The 18,980-nt window shown below is 43.0% G+C and overlaps 1 protein-coding gene across 7 annotated transcripts in view; it reads right to left on the reverse strand.

Moving 5' to 3' along the window:
- Positions 1-18,980, reverse strand: part of LOC126470165 (cAMP-regulated phosphoprotein 21) — a 1,039,480-nt gene that overhangs the window by 359,341 nt on the left and 661,159 nt on the right. For all 7 annotated transcript variants that reach the window (XM_050097798.1, XM_050097794.1, XM_050097797.1 and 4 more), the window contains 2 exons: positions 11,911-12,256; positions 3,566-3,704 (listed from right to left, as the gene is read on the reverse strand). In XM_050097798.1, coding sequence (XP_049953755.1) covers positions 3,566-3,704; positions 11,911-12,256 — 485 coding nt within the window. The remainder of the gene's footprint in view (positions 1-3,565; positions 3,705-11,910; positions 12,257-18,980) is intronic.

Here is an 18,980-nt window from a genome sequence, read left to right on the forward strand (position 1 = left end):
GTAATCGTTTCGGATCTGAAAAATGGGCCAATGATTCCTTTGGAAGAAATGGCGGCCCAGACCAGTACTTTTTGAGGATGCAGGGACGATGGGACTGCAACATGGGGCTTTTTGGTTCCCCATATGCGCCAGTTCTGTTTATTGACGAAGCCATCCAGGTAAAAATAAGCTTCGTCAGTAAACCAAATGCTGCCCACATACATATCGCCGTCATCAATCCTGTGCACTATATCGTTAGCGAATGTCTCTCGTGCAGCAATGGTAGCGGCGGTGAGGGGTTGCCGTGTTTGAATTTTGTATGGATAGAGGTGTAAACTCTGGCGCATGAGACGATACGTGGACGTTGGCGTCATTTGGACCGCAGCTGCAACACGGCGAACGGAAACCCGAGGCCGCTGTTGGATCACCTGCTGCACTAACTGCGCGTTGCCCTCTGTGGTTGCCGTACGCGGTCGCCCTACCTTTCCAGCACGTTCATCCGTCACGTTCCCAGTCCGTTGAAATTTTTCAAATAGATCCTTTATTGTATCGCTTTTCGGTCCTTTGGTTACATTAAACCTCCGTTGAAAACTTCGTCTTGTTGCAACAACACTGTGTTCTAGGCGGTGGAATTCCAACACCAGAAAAATCCTCCGTTCTAAGGAATAAACCATGTTGTCTACAGCACACTTGCACATTGTGAACAGCACATGCTTACAGCAGAAAGATGACGTACAGAATGGCGCACCCACAGACTGCGTTGTCTTCTATATCTTTCACATCACTTGCAGCGCCATCTGTTGTTGAAAATTGTAACTACTGTAATTTCGAAAGTTTGTCTGCCTGAAAATGTATTGTTGTCCCAAGCATATTGCAACAAACGGTGTATTTCTATCGCTGCTCGTTTAGTTTTTATTGCCGTTTCAAATATACCGGTCATTTTTGAAACACCCTGTACATGCAGGGATGAATGTAACAGCTGAACTGAGATGGGCTGAAAGCAATCAACTGATTTCTAAGGTGTGATATTAGTGACTTGTTATGTTCCCTATCAAATGTAGTTCATCTAACCTTCTGTACAAGTTATTTTAGTATTTTTGATGCAGGGCTGGAATGAGATGCTAAAAAATGACATATTTAAGCCGTAAGGAGAGTTGTTCAAAATAACTATCATAAAATGCAAATTCATTATCCTGCAAGTGTGGTTTTTTTCCTTAATACTATCTTCATCATGAATAAACACTGGACTCATGGGAGATTTTATGATTATTTAAAAGCACAATTCACCACCTATTACTGTTTTTTGTTGACATCACAGTGCTATCAACTGTAGGCAGTCCAAACAGTTTGTACTGTGTTATATAATAGCCATTACTTTCATGGCAAGATAAGTACTGGGATTTTGGTGGCTGATGCACCATAATATTTGGATTTTCTAATGTGTTTGTATATCTCCATGCACTTACCTAGGTGGCTACTTTTCCTATCCAGCATGTACATTAGGTCTCACACCAATCCCATCTGAAGGACGGACTACAAATGGCAATATACTTTTTATCTTTGCCTGCATTTTTTCTTAACACAAGTCACAGAAATATTTTATCCGAGTTATAAAGTGTTCTCATTTTTCTGCATGTAACTTTTTTCTTGATGGAAAAGGAACCTCTGGTTCAATATTTTGGAACTAAATATCTATATTAGGCGTTGCGGTAAAATGGGTAATGGAATTATCAGTTCACAATTTCAAATTAATTTACCAACATCTGGAAATCTAACAGATTTTGATATAATTATTTGTCAAGACATCACCATCAACACAAATGTGAACCATGTGATACAACAAGAAACAGATATGGCAGGTTAACCTAAAGTGTTGCTCTCCTCATCAATAATGCTTGAGAAAATTCATCTACATCTTTCACAGATTGACATATGCAGCCCCTACGCTACAAAAGAGTACAGTGCATAGTGGCTGGTACTTTGGAACAGTATGTGTCAAATGACTGAAGCTGAATGGTAAGCTGATTCATCTGAGACGACCAAGGCCAATTTCCTGTTGCATCACTATTCTATCCAAGCTCGAATTCTGTGTCCAGTGCATTCATTGCCGATAGAACATTTGTGGTGTCACCGCCAGACACCACACTTGCTAGGTGGTAGCCTTTAAATCGGCCGCGGTCTGTTAGTATACGTCAGACCCGCATGCCGTCACTATCAGTGATTGCAGACTGAGCGCCACCACACGGCAGGTCTAGAGAGACATCCTAGCACTCACCCCAGTTGTACAGCCGACTTTGCTAGCGATGGTTCACTGACAAATTACGCTCTCATTTGCCGAGACGATAGTTAGCATAGCGTTCCGCTACGTCATTTGCTACGACCTAGCAAGGCAACATTATCAATTGTTATTTACCTTGTGATGCATGTACCGTCAGACCGATGTTCACCAATTATGAATTAAAGTTAAGTATTCCAACAGCTACATACTTTATTTGCTAGACTCAAATCCTTTAACTGTTCCAGACCTCACGCCAGCCTGCGTGAGCTTAAACGCGTGCCTTTCGGCTTCCTGTCATAGGGACTTGGCTGTCTTACCAAGTCACAACAACATTAACTTTTATTCTTTTAGCCATGCCATGCTCTAGTCTGTTCGAGTATGAAATACAAGAAAAATGCATGTTAATCCTTCCTAGTCTTACGATCACTGCATGAAATGAAAAATGTAAAACGTACAGCTGTTCCACACACTGCTGCAAATATATTAAATGAACTAACAGTATTTTGTGTGAACAACATCCTTTTTCTTCGAAACAATTTCTACCCAAGTTACTAAAGAAAGTGTTTCTGTTACAAGCTTTCACAAATTTTATCAAATGGTTATGATCCTGGCAGTGCATTTCATATTCCTTCAGTGCCTTTGTTGAAGTTCGAGCCCATGTCGGTAAGGACCCAAAAAACTGTTGAATTCTTGTAAAATATATCCCACTAGGATCTCTTTTTGATTTCATCAATATGTCTACTGCACTGTCCTCGAATTTTTCAACAAATGTAAGTTTTTCATTACCATCCCTGCAAGAGAATTTGAGGCTGGGAAAAATTTCCTCACTCTACCTACAGCCCTGATGCAGACGGCAGTGATTTTAGCCTCTTTGTTTATTTAATGTAATTCCTTGTAGAGCAGTGTTCCTGTGGTAATGATAATGATAAATGAGCAGAAGCTTTCATGAGTTGTCTATGATCACAATCAGCCAATACCTGTCAGTGATGTCCCCGCATCATGAGGGGAGTGTCTTGTTAGGAAAAAAAAGGAGTGGTATGGAAGGTGTACCTACAGTACATGTGCATGAGCAGTAAACATTATTCATTTTGTTACTCATACCTTCCATATTTAAATTATTTGTCAGATCTGAGGTTATCTACATACTTTCTGAATGATCATTGTTTATGTGGTACATATACCATACCAAACCCAAAAATGTCTTCCAGTTTACTTTGTAAATAAATCCTAAATTTTCTGAAAGAGAAAGTGCTCTCAGATCTTTTATATTTAAACATACCAATAATTTTTCATAACTATAGGACTTACTTGTTGTCTCTGGTGAGATTCAACATTTCATGCTCTATTTTCAGAAGTAACATTCTATCCTTATGATTCTTGTTCAGTGTTTCCCTTATGAACTGCTGCAAATCCACGCCAGTGCTGTCTGTATACTCGTTGCTGCTGCCTGCAACACATTATTTGAAACAATTATGATATACCTAAAACAAATAATTAATATATATATAGTTACAGTATGAAAAAAAAAAACAGAACATCAATAAAAACGGTTCTGGTTGCACAATCTGTCCAGTATTATATGCACTAACCTCTCTCTGGAGGGACAAAACGCCTGAAACAGTCCATAGTGACAGAGATCTTGGATATAGTGTTCGCACATACGTGGGGCATGGAGGGGAGGTTGGGGGGCGGGATGGGGGGGTTGGGGGGGGGGGTCATGGCGGCGACGGTGGAGGAGGGAGGGCAGGATCGGAACTTGCGGATGATTGGCGACTGATGCAGACTCCCAGTTGTCAATCACCGTAAATAAATATAACGTATTGCACATACACAAGTAAAGAGGTCCATTACAGTTCGATTGGCGATAAACCACTGGAAACAGTAACAACCGTAAAATACCTAGGAGTAACTGCATACATGTCCGTTCTACTGCACTGCAATATCATATCTTAAAAGAAAGGTTGGCGGAACTTTGGCGGTTTGAAACGGTGTAGATTCCGTGAAAGCCGACTTATTCCATTGCTCGTTTCATCATAACCAGGACGCACAAAACGTCAAACATAGTTTTCCCAACATTCAGGTTGCTCTAAGAATTTTCTTGCCACCCTTTTGGTAGCAAACAACGATGGAAAAACGTTATTTTCAAAACTGATCAAACACGGGTTTTGAAGCTCATTGTCAGAAGACAGGCTGAACGTTTTGGTATCATTCGGTACCGGTATTGAGAATCACACGCTAAGACAACTCAGTTACGAAGATGATATAAGCAGCTTCATTAGTATGAACTGTAGCCACAAATCAGTTAGTCATTATGATCATTTGAAAGTTTCATTTTAAGGCTGATAATCTTGGAAAATATTTCGTTTGCATTAGACATAGGTAAAAGTCTAACTGCCCTTCCACTTTTTCTCTCACTATTCTTTCCAGTATACTCTCCTTTATTTTTGCTACTTAGGATATGAGTGTGATCCCTCGATAGTTATCACATACTTTCCTGTCACCCGTTTTGAAAACTGGGATTATTATTCCCTTTCCCCATTCTTCAGGTACACAGTTTTGGGCCCAAATGCATCTTATTGGTTTGTATAGCCACTGTAGCCCAACTGGTCCAGTTGCCTTTATCATCTCCCCAGTAATTTCATCTATCCCAGGTGCCTTTCCTGTTTTCATTTTTCTCAGGGCTAGTTTCACTTCTAACATCGTTATGTCCTCCTCTTCTTCCAGACCCTTGCTGCACTGCCATACTTCTATTCCCTTTCCATTGTAGTTCTTCACATTTAGTAATTTATCAGAATACTCTTTCCACCTTTTTCTTACCTCCTCTGGTTGCATTAATAGTTCTCTGCTTTCCCCTTTCACTAGCTTTTTGTATGTTTTTTTCTTCCTCATACTCTTTGTAATTCCATATATCATCCTCTTATCACTAGTAACATCTTTTTCCAACTCTCAGGTGAATTTCTGCCAGCTTTTCCTCTTTTCTTCTGCTACCATTTTTTTACATTTACTTTTACTGTCCTGTTATTTACTTTTACTTTACGCTGTTCGGTCTCTGTTCCATTCATGCCAGGCTTTCTTCTTTTCTTTTACTGCCTCCTTCATCCTTTCATTCCACCATGGTGTCTCCTTTTCCTTTATCCTTCTGGACACTCTGCCATAGGTCTTCTCAGCAGAGCTTCCAAACGCTCTCTGAAATCACCCTAATCCTCTTTTTTCCAATAGTAGATTATATTCTACCTTGATGGCAACTGTTTTCACCAAATACTCCAATTTACGATTTTTGACCTCCACTTGTTCCATTCCAGTTTTCTTTTGCGTAGTCACAACAGCCTAACCGCACATAAAGGAGTAATTTCTGTAATATCGAATGTTTTAAGTCTGTTTGATACGCTGCTAAAAGGCCTACGGAACAACATTATTCGTGGGACCAATGTTACCCTGGAAATATTTGTATCAGTGTTGCAACAATGCCTTTCAACTTCGCATCTCTAACCTGTAGCCAGCAAAACAGAAGGCTGTCTACACTAGAGTAGCGCTAGTTGCCACATCTGTAATCACAATGCTGCTGCCGGGTCTGGAATATTGTCGGCACAGCAAAGTGTGGGGGCCACACAGTCGCAGTGGTACCTTGGATTACAAACGTCTGAGACCCGCACTGCGCCGTTTTTTTGCCCTCTGATTCATTTCCTGTCGTAACAGTGATGGAAAGAGCAACAACAAATACCACCAATTCCAGCTATGCGTTGTCTGTTACCCGCTGCAGCCACCTTTGAAAGGTACTCCACTAAAGTCATAGACCAGATATGGATCATCCAACACACTACTGCTACACTATGTGATCAAAAGTATACGGACAGCCCTCCCCCCCCCCCCCCCCCCGTAAAAAAAACATACGTTTTACATATTAGGTGCATTTTGCTGCCACCTTCTGCCAGGTATTCCGTATTAGCGACCTCAGTAGTCATTAGACATCGTGAGAGAATGGGGCGCTCTGCAGAACTCACGGACTTTGAATGTGGTCAGGTGATTGGGTGTCACTTGTGTCATACGTCTGTACGCGAGATTTCCACACTCCTAAACATCCCTAGGTCCACTGTTTCTGATGTGATAGTGAAGTGGAAACGTGAAGGGACACTTACATCACAAAAGCGTACAGGCTGACCTCTTCTGTTGACTGACAGAGACCGCCGACAATTTAAGAGGGTCGTAATGTGTAATAGGCAGACACCTATCCAGACCATCACACAGGAATTCCAGGCTGCATCAGGATCCACTGCAAGTACTGTGACAGTTAGACGGGAGGAGAGAAAACTTGGATTTTTGGTCGAGCGGCTGCACACGTCGGTAAATGCCAAACGACTCCTCTCTTGGTGTAAATAGCGTAAACATCGGACGATTGAACAGTGGGAAAATGTTGTATGAGTGACGAATCATGGTACATAATGTGGCGATCCGATGGCAGGGTGTTGGTATGGCGAATGCCCGGCGATCGTCATCTACCAGCGTGTGTAGTGCCAACAGTAAAATTCGAGGGCGGTGGTGTTACGGTGTGGTCGTGTTTTTAATGGAGAGGGCTTGCACCCCTTGTTGTTTTGTGTGGCATTATCACAGCACAGGCCTACATTGATGTTTTAAGCACATTCTTGCTTCCCACTGTTGAAGAGCAATTCTGGGATGGGGATTACATCTTTCAACACGATCGAGCACCTATTCATAATACACGACCTATGGCGGAGTGGTTAGACGACAATAACATCCCTGTAATGGACTGACCTGCACATAGTCCTGACCTGAATCCTATAGAACACCTTTTGGATGTTTTCGAGAGTCGACTTCGTGCCAGGACTCACCGACCGACATCGATAACTCTACTCAGTGCTGCACTCCGTGAAGAATGCCATTCCCCAAGAAACCTTCCAGCATCTGATTGAACGTATGCCTGCAAGAGTGGAAGCTGTCACCAAGGCTAAGGGTGGGCCTACACCATATTGAATTCCAGCATTACCGATGGAGGGCGCCACGAACTTGTAAGCCATTTTCAGCCAGGTGTCTGGATACTTTCGATCACATAGTGTAGATGCCACCTCCGCTAGCTGTGGGTCCGCTGACTGCGGTTAGTCCTGATGCCACCAGGAAGTGAGCTGGTGCCTACCAGCTGGGGGCTACTGACTTCAGGGCGCCTACTGGTGGTTATGGTTTCAACCTGCCGACTTACTTCTGAGCTGCCTCCTGTCTGCACGTGTGCACTCAACTACTGCAGGCTTGCATCTGCTGGCTACTGTCGCTGCATCCTACACTTAGGTCCTTGGTTTGCCTTTGTGGTTGGGTGTTTCCTGCGCTGAGTGACACTTCTGCACCACACGGTGTGACTGACTTCTTACAGAGCTCAAGCTCGCTGCCTTTTCGCTTCGTGCCTGGGCCGGACATGGCACTACGCTCGCTAATGTACTGACAACGTAACTTCGTCACTGCTGCTGCCTGTATGGTGTAACGACTTTGGGCACTGGCCGTCATGCTGAGCTAAGCACACACCACTGTCCAGGGCCAGCCTGTGTCTGTGGATGCTGACTGCAGTAAGCCGACATTTCGACTGCTCTAAAATATGCAATGACTAAATGAATTAGTGTCTTTTCACTGTATCTATGACTTTACATTGATTTCCCCCCTGGCTCTTCGTGACTGCCGCTCTCTCAAACACCTGCACCATCATTGCGACCTACAACGAAGTTATTAACATGCAAGCCATCAAGACACTCGTTACAACTTGTGTCAGAAGTGGCCACTGGATTCGAGAAGCATCGTGGGTCAACGCACACCCCATCAGCAGAGTGAGATGAGTGAAGAAGAAACTAACTTTTCGTGTTTATAGTCTCTCTGAGTGCGATGGCTGGTCATTACCTGGATTGGTGTATGTATTTTAGGATCAAATTCATAGGGTCCAGACTTGACTCAATTTGAAGGACATGTAAGGGAATAATAAGCTGATAAGCTTCCAATGACCTGCACACCATGTAACTTATTAGGTCAAAATGCACGCTGTACAGATTCAGCGCCAACGACATGCTCCATTTGTTGCACGTAGTGCTAGACAGTCTGCATGGGTCAAGATAATGAGCAGGGACTCGATAATGTTTCGATAGTATTACAGTTAGTTGTATTTATGTTGTTTCTCTTGTTGTTTTCTTATGTATTAGACAAAGGCTTCATAATGAATAATCCAAAAACACAGGATATGAAACTTCCTGGCAGATTAAAACTGTGTGCCCGACCGAGACTCGAACTCGGGACCTTTGCCTTTCGCGGGCAAGTGCTCTATCAACTGAGCTACCAAAGCACGACTCACGCCTGGTACTCACAGCTTTACTTCTGCCAGTACCTCGTCTCCTACCTTCCAAACTTTACAGAAGCTCTCCTGCGAACCTTGCAGAACTAGCACTCCTGAAAGAAAGGATATTGCGGAGACATGGCTTAGCCACAGCCTGGGGGATATTTCCAGAATGAGATTTTCACTCTGCAGCGGAGTGTGCGCTGATATGAAACTTCCTGGCAGATTAAAACTGTGTGCCCGACCGAGACTCGAACCCTGTCATCAGGGTTTTCAAATCTAAGGCAGTTGAGAAATACAGCAAATCTTGCTGATGACATATTGATACGGAAAATATCACAGCCAGTTCCATCAATACAAAAGAGCGAACGTATGTCTTCGTGCAGTGCTGCAAAATGGTTCAAGTCATACCTAGCTAACAGGAAACAAAGGGTGTCAGTACAAGGGACTAGTGAATTAAGTCATCAGTCATCATCAGAATGGGAAGAAATTACATGTGGTGTCCCACAAGGATCCATCTTAGGGCCATTGCTTTTTCTTGTGTACATTAATGATCTCTCATCATTTACACTGCCAGAAGCAGAGTTCGTTTTGTTTGCAGATGACACAAGTATTGCAATAAATAGTATGTCGAGTGTAGTTCTAGAAAGATCTGCTAATGATATTTTCATGGATATTAATAAATGGTTTAAAGCCAACTCATTGACATTAAACTTTGAAAAGACTCACTACATGGAATTCAGAACCTGTAAGAGGTTTCCACCCAGCATAGGCATAAAGTATGAAGAAGAGCAGATAGAAGAGGTTGACAGTCTTAAATTCCTGGGATTCCAACTTGATAATAAATTCAGTTGGGAGGAGCACACCACAGAACTGCAGAAACGCCTTAACAAATCTGTATTTGCAATTCGAGTGTTAGCAGACACAGGCGACATAAAAATGAAAAAGCTTGCACACTCTGCCTACTTTCATTCCATAATGTCATATGGTATAATATTTTGGGGTAACTCTTCAAGTCAAACAAAAGTTTTCAGAGTCCAAAAGCGTGTAATACATATTATTTGTGGAGTAAATTCACGGACGTCATGTAGAAACCTCTTCAGAGAACTGGGTATACTAACCACTGCCTCTCAGTATATTTACTCCTTAACGAAATTTGTCATAAATAATATATCTCTTCTTCCAACAAACAGCTCAGTTCATACATACAATACCAGGAACAAAAATGATCTGCACAAAGACTTAAAAGCACTTACTTTAGTTCAAAAGGGGTCCACTACTCAGGAACACTCATCTTCAATGATTTGCCAGCAAACAAAAAATTTAGTTACAAATAAAGATCAATTTAAAAGGAGCCTGAAAGACTTACTAGTGGCCAACTCCTTCTAGTCCATTGACGAATTTTTTAATAGAAACAAATGATGTATTGCATATATTCATAATATTGATATTGTTATTTCAGCTTAAAAAAATTGACATGTTCCACATCCACGAGGATCTCCTCAGCATGGATCTATGGAACGAAAAACTAATCTAATGTAATCTAATCGTTATTCGATTGGAATACAGCAGTGTAGATTAGAAGCCTGATGAAATTCTTCATTTCAAATATTGCACAAAGTCTGACTTCTGTTCTCTAAATATTTGTGTATTTTCTCGGAATTTTTTCAAGTTTTTCATTTGTCCACCAGCTGGACTGCTGGTAGCACTTTGGAACTCACGTGTGATTCCTTTCGCTGATTTCGAACGATTTTTTACTACCACGCTCTTCATGATCGACAGGCCCTGTCCGTAGCCAGACGTTGTGGCCGAGCGGTTCTAGGCGCTTCATTCCGGAACCGCGCTGCTGCTACGGTCGCAGGTTCGAATTCTGCCACCGGCAGGTTAGTTAGGTTTAAGTAATTGTAAGTCTAGGGGGACTGATGACCGCAGATATTAAGTCCCATAGTGCTCAGAGCCATTTGAACCATTTTGAAGCCCTGTCCGTCAGTACACGAGGTCTGCTTGGCCTTTGTTTAGCTGCGGTTGTTCCTTCACAATCCATCACCAACAGTCGACTTGGGCAGCATTAGAAGGAATGAAATTGAAATGTATGTGCTGAGATTCGATCAGGATAGAGCCAGTGAAAATTGTCGATAGTTCCCAACCACAAGGTTGGACGAGTAGTACATCTTCGAGTAGTAAGATCTCTGACAGTTAACAGAGCTAGGTGCACGCGGTAAAAGTTTGAGTAGTGGTGAGGAGATGCGCAGAGACAGCAGACGTGATTCGAGTCGGAGCTAGATGCCTACAGGAGGCAGCCGGGTCGTGACAGCATCAAAGTGAGAACTGGCGCTACGCACATAATAAGCTATATATTGAGCGAAACTCGGCACATACCTGGGGAAACTAGAAAGAATAATTAATAAAATAGGTTTTCTTTGGTTAAATAATGTCTAAAAGCTAGATAGAAATCCCATTGTTGATGCAATGAGCGTTTTGTGAAACTTTCTCGTAAATCCATGCTATAGAAGTTATTTTTAGTTTTTCACATGTGCCTTAAAAGTTTGAACGATAAATATTTTTTAGATAAAATTAGAGTTTCATCTCACACCTTATGTCGTTCTCCGCATCCTGTGCTCGCATTGAACCAAAATGTACATTAAAGTAAAGTTCCCATGAGTAAAGCTAATAATTTCATTTATCAGAGTAAAATAATCTATATGCCATTGCACAGTTGGCAAATTATTCAGATCAGGACAGAATTTTTATTAAGTAACAAACAGGGCCAAAATGAGTAAAGTTATCTAGAATGACAATTTTATGCCATTGCACTACGGCTGAGTTGAATATATGTTTTATTATCGGCTAAACGGGAAGGAGTGCACGAGCTAAGTCCACAGACGCAGTCAGATGCAGGTTGGTGATTTTCATTTATTTTTATCACTAAACTTTCATGCAGTCAGATGTGTATTTTCCAACAATATTTTCATGCAGTCAGATAAAGTTCAGTTCAGTTAAATACGCAGTCAGATGCAAGTTTTATTAAAGACTAAAGCAGTCACATGCAGTTCAGTCTAGTTTAAATAGAGAATTTTTATTAACAACACTTTCAAAATCTCCATGATGGATTTATTACTCAGATGACACGCAATGACTAGTCCACGTTGGAAGTCATTGAGCTCTTCTGACAGAACCATTTTGCTGTTACTACTTCTCTAGAGACTTACAACACAGTACTGCCCACCTCCTTTTATATTGGCGTGTACGCCTCTCGTGACATCTAGTGGTCAATTCGGCATTACACGGAGATGTCCGGCTACCGATCAGACAGTGAATGTGGGTGGCTTACCTCTGGAGAGCGAGGGCGAGGAGCCGTCGTTGCTGCCCTGGCGGCGCACCTTGTGCCTGGAGGCGGGGCGCGCCACGCTCAGGCTGGCCTGCTGCGCGGGCAGGTCGGCGGCCTCCTGCTGCCCCTCCGGAGTCGCGGCGGCCGCCGATTCGCTCTCCCCCGCTGCTTCTGCCTCTACCTGAGGCTGCGGCTCCGGCTGTGCGTCCGCCTCCTCCTGCTCCTCCTCCTCCTCCTCCTCCTCCTCTTCTTCTTCTTCTCCTTCGTGCTGTGCATCAGGATCTGGAGGCGGTGACGCCTCTTCTCGGAGTGCGTGACTTCGGACCAGCAGCTTGACTTTCGAATTCGCCTGCAATCATAGGCCGTACACACAACGTAAACATACGTACAGAAATTTCATTTTTATTACGCACTGGAATTAATTTAGTAATACGTAGAGTTGTAAAACCACCGTAGGCTACTGTAGACTTTAAGACATAAAGACACACTGTCTGCGAGCGGGCATTGATTAAAGTCGGTGGGGAAAGTTGAAAATTTGTGCCAGCCCGGGATTAGGACTTGGGAGGTCTCCTACTTACTAGGCAGATGCTCTGGCCACTAAGACATCCAGATACAGTGGTCTCTGCAGCTGAAGAGACTGTCCTGGAACGCCTCCCGTTAGACCCAAATTCTCAACTTATCCAAACACTACTAATGTAGTGCCCTTGCCATTATCCTCATTACTCGCAGCATTTTGCTGATTCCCGTAAGACGTGGAGCCTAGGTCTGCATCTGCACTGAATGTACCAAACTATATATATGTAGATATGCGGTATCTGTTCTTTCAGACATGACTCAGAAAACAGAAACCATATATAAGGTGAACATAAATAAAACCGACAAACTGCATAGATGGATTCCTGACTGGAAATGGAGGAAAGAACTTCGTATGAACACATATCCGGAAATGCATTGTTGCCATGGTAGATGCCGTTGACGAAAGACAGTTCCTCTGACCACGCGCAGTGTGTTCCTTGTGTGCTGCAGTCTGTGTGATTGACGCAGCGTACTGTAAGCAGGAGAATGGTCCGGTTTTCATGTCAGGAAGAAGCCGGGATGGTGTTTATGTATGGTCAAGCAGATGGAAACGGTCGAGAGGCGGCACGGCTATACCAAAACAATTATCCTCTCAGACACCAACCACATCACACAACATTTCGATCCCTTTTTGGGATTGTATGTGATCATGGGTCCTTTCAGACAGATGAACGTGCAGGGAGGTGCGGACTGGGTGTGAACCGCATTTGGAGGACTGCATTCTAATGGATAATGAGGCAAATTCTAGTACGTGCTTAAGGAAAGTGGCCCACTAACACGGTGTAAGCCAAAACTACAATTACGTGTATCTTGCTTGACAACCGCTACTATCCTTAACACCTGCATTCCCATGGAGGCCACTTTGAACATCTGTTATGATGCAGATGCAATGCGCCTCTGTACTGCTGACACAGAACTTGTTGTACAGTTCCATATTTTTCTCAATAGAATTCCGGTACAAGAGAATTGATAGCGAGAGTGTTTTTACTCGGCAGAAATAAAACAGTGGGTAACAGGCAGGAGAGAATGGACCACACGGTGTTTATTTATTCATTTTATTTCGTGTGTGCCACGTTTCCTTGCATCCTTTCCCTTGTGAGACCTGGGCTGTATGAATGAGAAACAATGTGAAGTAACAGAAAGCTTTAGTCAGAGGTTGTAGTATGGTATGAGTAGAGTGGTTCAGTGGTAGGATAGTACCAATCCCTAAACGCGAACAAATTTGGCAAAGATAGTGTGCAAATCAGGTCCGAGAGGTCGCGAAGGTTAGGTTGGTGAACCACCCCCTCCACCATCTTTAGAACGAGCAACGGTTAGGCGATGTGACCGCAGGTCCACTTGTTCCACGGTAGCGGTGCTGGACAGACGTGGAGACGTAGCTCGACTTGTGGTAATATTAACGAAGGTATTAGAATGTTTCAAATCTGTTCGTTACTTATGTCCAGATGTTGGAATCAGATAAGGGAGTTTATTTTGGTAATTTGATCAAGTTTCAGTAAGAACTTTGCGTTTGTGCCTTGGTCAGCATGCACCATGACCCTTGCTCACGGTCGTATTATTGCTCTGTGCCTAACAGAAGTTGTCTCATGTAATGTGTTTTAATGTGATGTTTCTTTTAAAGTATTATTTTGGTGGATTTTTTTTTAATTTCTCATATGTTTTCTTTGTGTACTTGGTTTCCCGCCACGTGGTCGGTTGGAACAATCGCCACATTGGTGAAGTGCAGTTTCAGTCTGATCATGTACACAACACGAGTGAATAACTATACGGTAGTGCGTGAGTGTAAGATAGGGAAGGAATAATCTTGTGTGTCGGTATTTTTGCATTTATGTTGGCTACCGCAACTTGGCCATGTGTGTGGAATAGTATCAACATGCTAGTCAGTAAATGTTTCTTGTGCCCGCAAAACTATTTGATTTGCTTATAATGAAGTGCGTCACATAGAATACACGGTTTAAACTCTTGTATCTAGGGAAAGATCGGATGTTAACGCCAATTGATGGGATAAAGACTTGCAATATTTTCCTGCCATATGATGGAACGCAGGATTAAGCCAAAACGGCAGTCATAGTCAAGTGTACCGCTTGCTACTCCCTCTTCAGCATACGTTTTAATGAAAATTGAAATACTTAGGCAGATACCCTTCCACCCTGACCGAATTCGCTGTTAGTGTCTTTGGTGAACTTTTTCTGCGTGACCTGTAGCATTTAAACTTAATATCAATAGAAGGAACAGGTTTAAGTATAATTGTGTGCCTGCATAAAATTCCGCTGAAGCTGCCCTCCCCTCTCCCTTTCCATAATTACTTGGCGAAAGATAATCGTGTTAACTAGAGAGAGCAATTGTGATGATGTGTAATATGGGAGGCCCCGCTATTGCATAAGAATGGACAGTAACTATTACAATAAATACACGACTGGTTGTTGAAATGCAATAGGTATTAAGTAAATATCAATTAACCTACATTCTCGACTGATTATTTCCTCATCATAAAGAATTTCCTTCATCATAAAGAATAGGTGAAAGTTAGTCACTACCTCAGTCGCATGCTGGGTCGACGAATGAAAGTAAATAAAAGCTCTATGCTGCCTATTAAGCCCAGAATAAGTGCCTTCTGTAGTGGTTTTAAAGATTGCGTTATGCGTTGCCTTCACATTTTTACCGGTTGGTTAAACCCACCCGATAGAAATTGATACCCCAGCAGTAACTCGCAGGGGCCTGTAACTTCGTGGACTACACGCATTTGTGACACCAGTACTACAGAGGGTAACTTGCAGGAGCTGTAGGACATAAGCGATGGTAATCTTCCTACCACATCAAGTTTACCGGTACCACTGGTAGTATGGTTGCGCTGCACTGTGTTCCGGGACAATTTGCTGTCGTTGCATGCACACCATGAATTCCCAGACACAAGTCCATAGGACCTTTTTTCCTCCATTTCGAATCAGGAATACGTCCTTGCAGTTTGTGGGTTTCATTATGTTCACCTGTATATGCTGTACACTATCTCAAGGAAGCGTTGGCTACAGTAGTTTTCTTCGTAACTTTGGTCAGTTATGTTACGGCGTAAAGTAAAGCACCGGCACGCCAGTCGGAAACGATAGAGAGGAGATGGCTGTGAGAAGACGTCAGCCAATCATACGCTGATCGACCCCTCGCCAGGACGACAACGCGACAGCAGCGGCCCCTGTGTGAGAAGCACATAAGAGCCGCGACCGACTGGCGATGGCCCAGTTGAATAGAAGCTTCAAGACTAGAGACTTGGATAGAAGCGTCAACGATCGTTACTTCGCTTGTACAATCTATGTAACACAAACTTGAGAACTGGTATACTGAAGAGATTGCTTATTTTGTATGTCGCCCTTTGCTTTCGGTACATCTGTGTAATTGACAAAGTTAAGTATTGGACTTTTCTTTTTTGTAATAAAACTCATTAATACAATTTGTTTGAATTGTTGGTCTAGCTAACCGATAAGGTAGGGTTATTGGACCCTACATATTTGACAACGAGCATCGAGACATATATTTGACGACAAGGCTTGATTTAACATTTGACGACAAGGCTGGATTTAAGGTAAGTTCACAACCTCGTTACCTGTATGTTAGGTGTGTTGCATAAATATCGGGCATTATCTCATTTCCATCTTTTTGTTTGCATATACTATCGGTGCTTTACTAGATTCCCCTAGAAATTGAAAGCAGTGAACCGTGTAGAAACTGAGTAAGGATATATACAGGGCCGCGTAACCTACGAAACATTTTTTTTTCGCATAGTTATCCTTCTATCTCTTACTTAAAAATAAACAATATTTGTAGCAAACTTGAAATTGTTAGTGTTTAATTAAGATTTTATTCGAAAATTGTTGATTTGTAACCTGAAACAGAGGGACATTGAAGGAAAAATAAAAAAAAAGTAGATCTATTATATAGCGCTAGAAAACGCAATGTCCTAAAAAAAAGGCGAAATTAAAAAAATGTAAAGCAAAGCACACCAAACATTTTTCCAATACGTCGTCGAGATTACATATAACATGTTTCTGTAATTCACAAACAACTTCCGAACTTACCAATAATAACAGGAAACTCTTGCCTTTGATCATGACGAAAAACGTTCTGTTGAGTGTAAAAAACAATAATAATAATAATAATATAGATTTTTATATTTTGTGCATCTAAACTGTAGTTGGATCGAAAGTAATTGCTTTGATTATATACACTACTGGCCATTAAAATTGTTACACCAAGAAGAAATGCAGATGATAAACGGGTATTCATTGGACAAATATACTACAACTGACATGTGATTACACTTTCACGCAATCTGGGTGCATAGATCCTGAGAAATCAGTACCCAGAACAACCACCTCTGGCCGTAATAACGGCCTTGATACGCCTGGGCATTGAGTCAAACAAAGCTTGGATGGCGTGTACACAGCTTCGACACGATACCACAGTTCCTCAAGAGTAGTGACGGGTATTGTGACGAGCCAGTTGCTAGGCCACCATTGACCAGACGTTTTCAGTTGGTGAGAGACCTGGAGAATGTGCTGGCCAGGCAGCAGTCGAACATTTTCTGTATCCAGAAAGGCCCGTACAGGACATGCAACATGCGGTCGTGCATTATCCTGCTGAAATGCAGGGTTTCGCAGGGATCGAATGAAGGGTAGAGCCACGGGTCGTAACACATCTGAAATGTAACGTCCACTGTTCAAAGTGCCGTCAGTGCGAACAAGAGGTAACCGATACGTGTAACCAATGGCACCCCATATATATATATGGCACAATATATATAAATGACTTAGTAGATAGTGTCGGAAGTTCCATGCGGCTTTTCGCGGATGATGCTGTAGTATACAGAGAAGTTGCAGCATTAGAAAATTGTAGCGAAATGCAGGAAGATCTGCAGCGGATAGGCACTTGGTGCAGGGAGTGGCAACTGACCCTTAATATAGACAAATGTAATGTATTGCGAATACATAGAAAGAAGGATCCTTTATTGTATGATTATATGATAGCGGAACAAACACTGGTAGCAGTTACGTCTGTAAAATATCTGGGAGTATGCGTGCGGAACGATTTGAAGTGGAATGATCATATAAAATTAATTGTTGGTAAGGCGGGTACCAGGTTGAGATTCATTGGGAGAGTGCTTAGAAAATGTAGTCCATCAACAAAGGAGGTGGCTTACAAAACTCTCGTTCGACCTATACTTGAGTATTGCTCATCAGTGTGGGATCCGTACCAGGTCAGGTTGACGGAGGAGATAGAGAAGATCCAAAGAAGAGCGGCGCGTTTCGTCACCGGGTTATTTGGTAACCGTGATAGCGTTACGGAGATGTTTAATAAACTCAAGTGGCAGACTCTGCAAGAGAGGCGCTCTGCATCGCGGTGTAGATTGCTCGCCAGGTTTCGAGAGGGTGCGTTTCTGGATGAGGTATCGAATATATTGCTTCCCCCTACTTATACCTCCCGAGGAGATCACGAATGTAAAATTAGAGAGATTAGAGCGCGCACGGAGGCTTTCAGACAGTCGTTCTTCCCGCGAACCATACACGACTGGAACAGGAAAGGGAGGTAATGACAGTGGCACGTAAAGTGCCCTCCGCCACACACCGTTGGGTGGCTTGCGGAGTATCAATGTAGATGTAGATGCAGATACCATCACGCCGGGTGATACGCCAGTACGGCGATGACGAATACACGCTTCCAATGTGCGTTCACCGCGATGTCGCCAAACACGGATGCGACCATCATGATGCTGTAAGCAGAACCTGGATTCATCCGAAAAAATGACGTTTTGCCATTCGTGCACCCAGATTCGTCGTTGAGTAAACCATCGCAGGCGCTCTGGTCTGTGATGCAGCGTCAAGGGTAACCGCAGTCATGGTCTCCGAGCTGACAGTCCATGCTGCTGCAAACGTCGTCGAACTGTTCGTGCAGATGGTTGTTGTCTTGCAAACGTCCCCATCTGTTGACTCAGGGATCGAGACGTGGCTGCACGATCCGTTACAGACATGCAGACAGGTGTCTGTCATCTCGACTGCTAGTGATACGAGGCCATTGGGATCCAGCACGGCGTTCCGTATTACCCTCCTGAAGCCACCGATTCCATATTCTGCTAACAGTCATTTGATCTCGAGCAACGCGAGCAGCAATGTCGCGATACGATAAACCGCAATCGCGATAGGCTACAATCCGACCTTTATCAAAATCGGAAACCTGATGGTGCGCATTTCTCCTCCTTACACGTGGCATCACAACAACGTTTCACCAGGCAACGCCGGTCAACTGCTGTTTGTGTATGAGAAATCGGTTGGAAACTTTCCTCATGTCAGCAAGATGTAAGTGTCGCCACCGGCGCCAACCTTGTGTGAATGCTCTGAAATGCTAATCATTTGCATATCACAGCATCTTCTTCCTGTCGGTTAAATTTCGCAATTTCGCGTCTGTAGCACGTCATCTTCGTGGTGTAGCAATTTTAATGGCAAGTAGTGTAA

This window comes from Schistocerca serialis, chromosome 3, assembly GCF_023864345.2.
Source record: "Schistocerca serialis cubense isolate TAMUIC-IGC-003099 chromosome 3, iqSchSeri2.2, whole genome shotgun sequence".
Classification (NCBI taxonomy): domain Eukaryota; kingdom Metazoa; phylum Arthropoda; class Insecta; order Orthoptera; family Acrididae; genus Schistocerca; species Schistocerca serialis.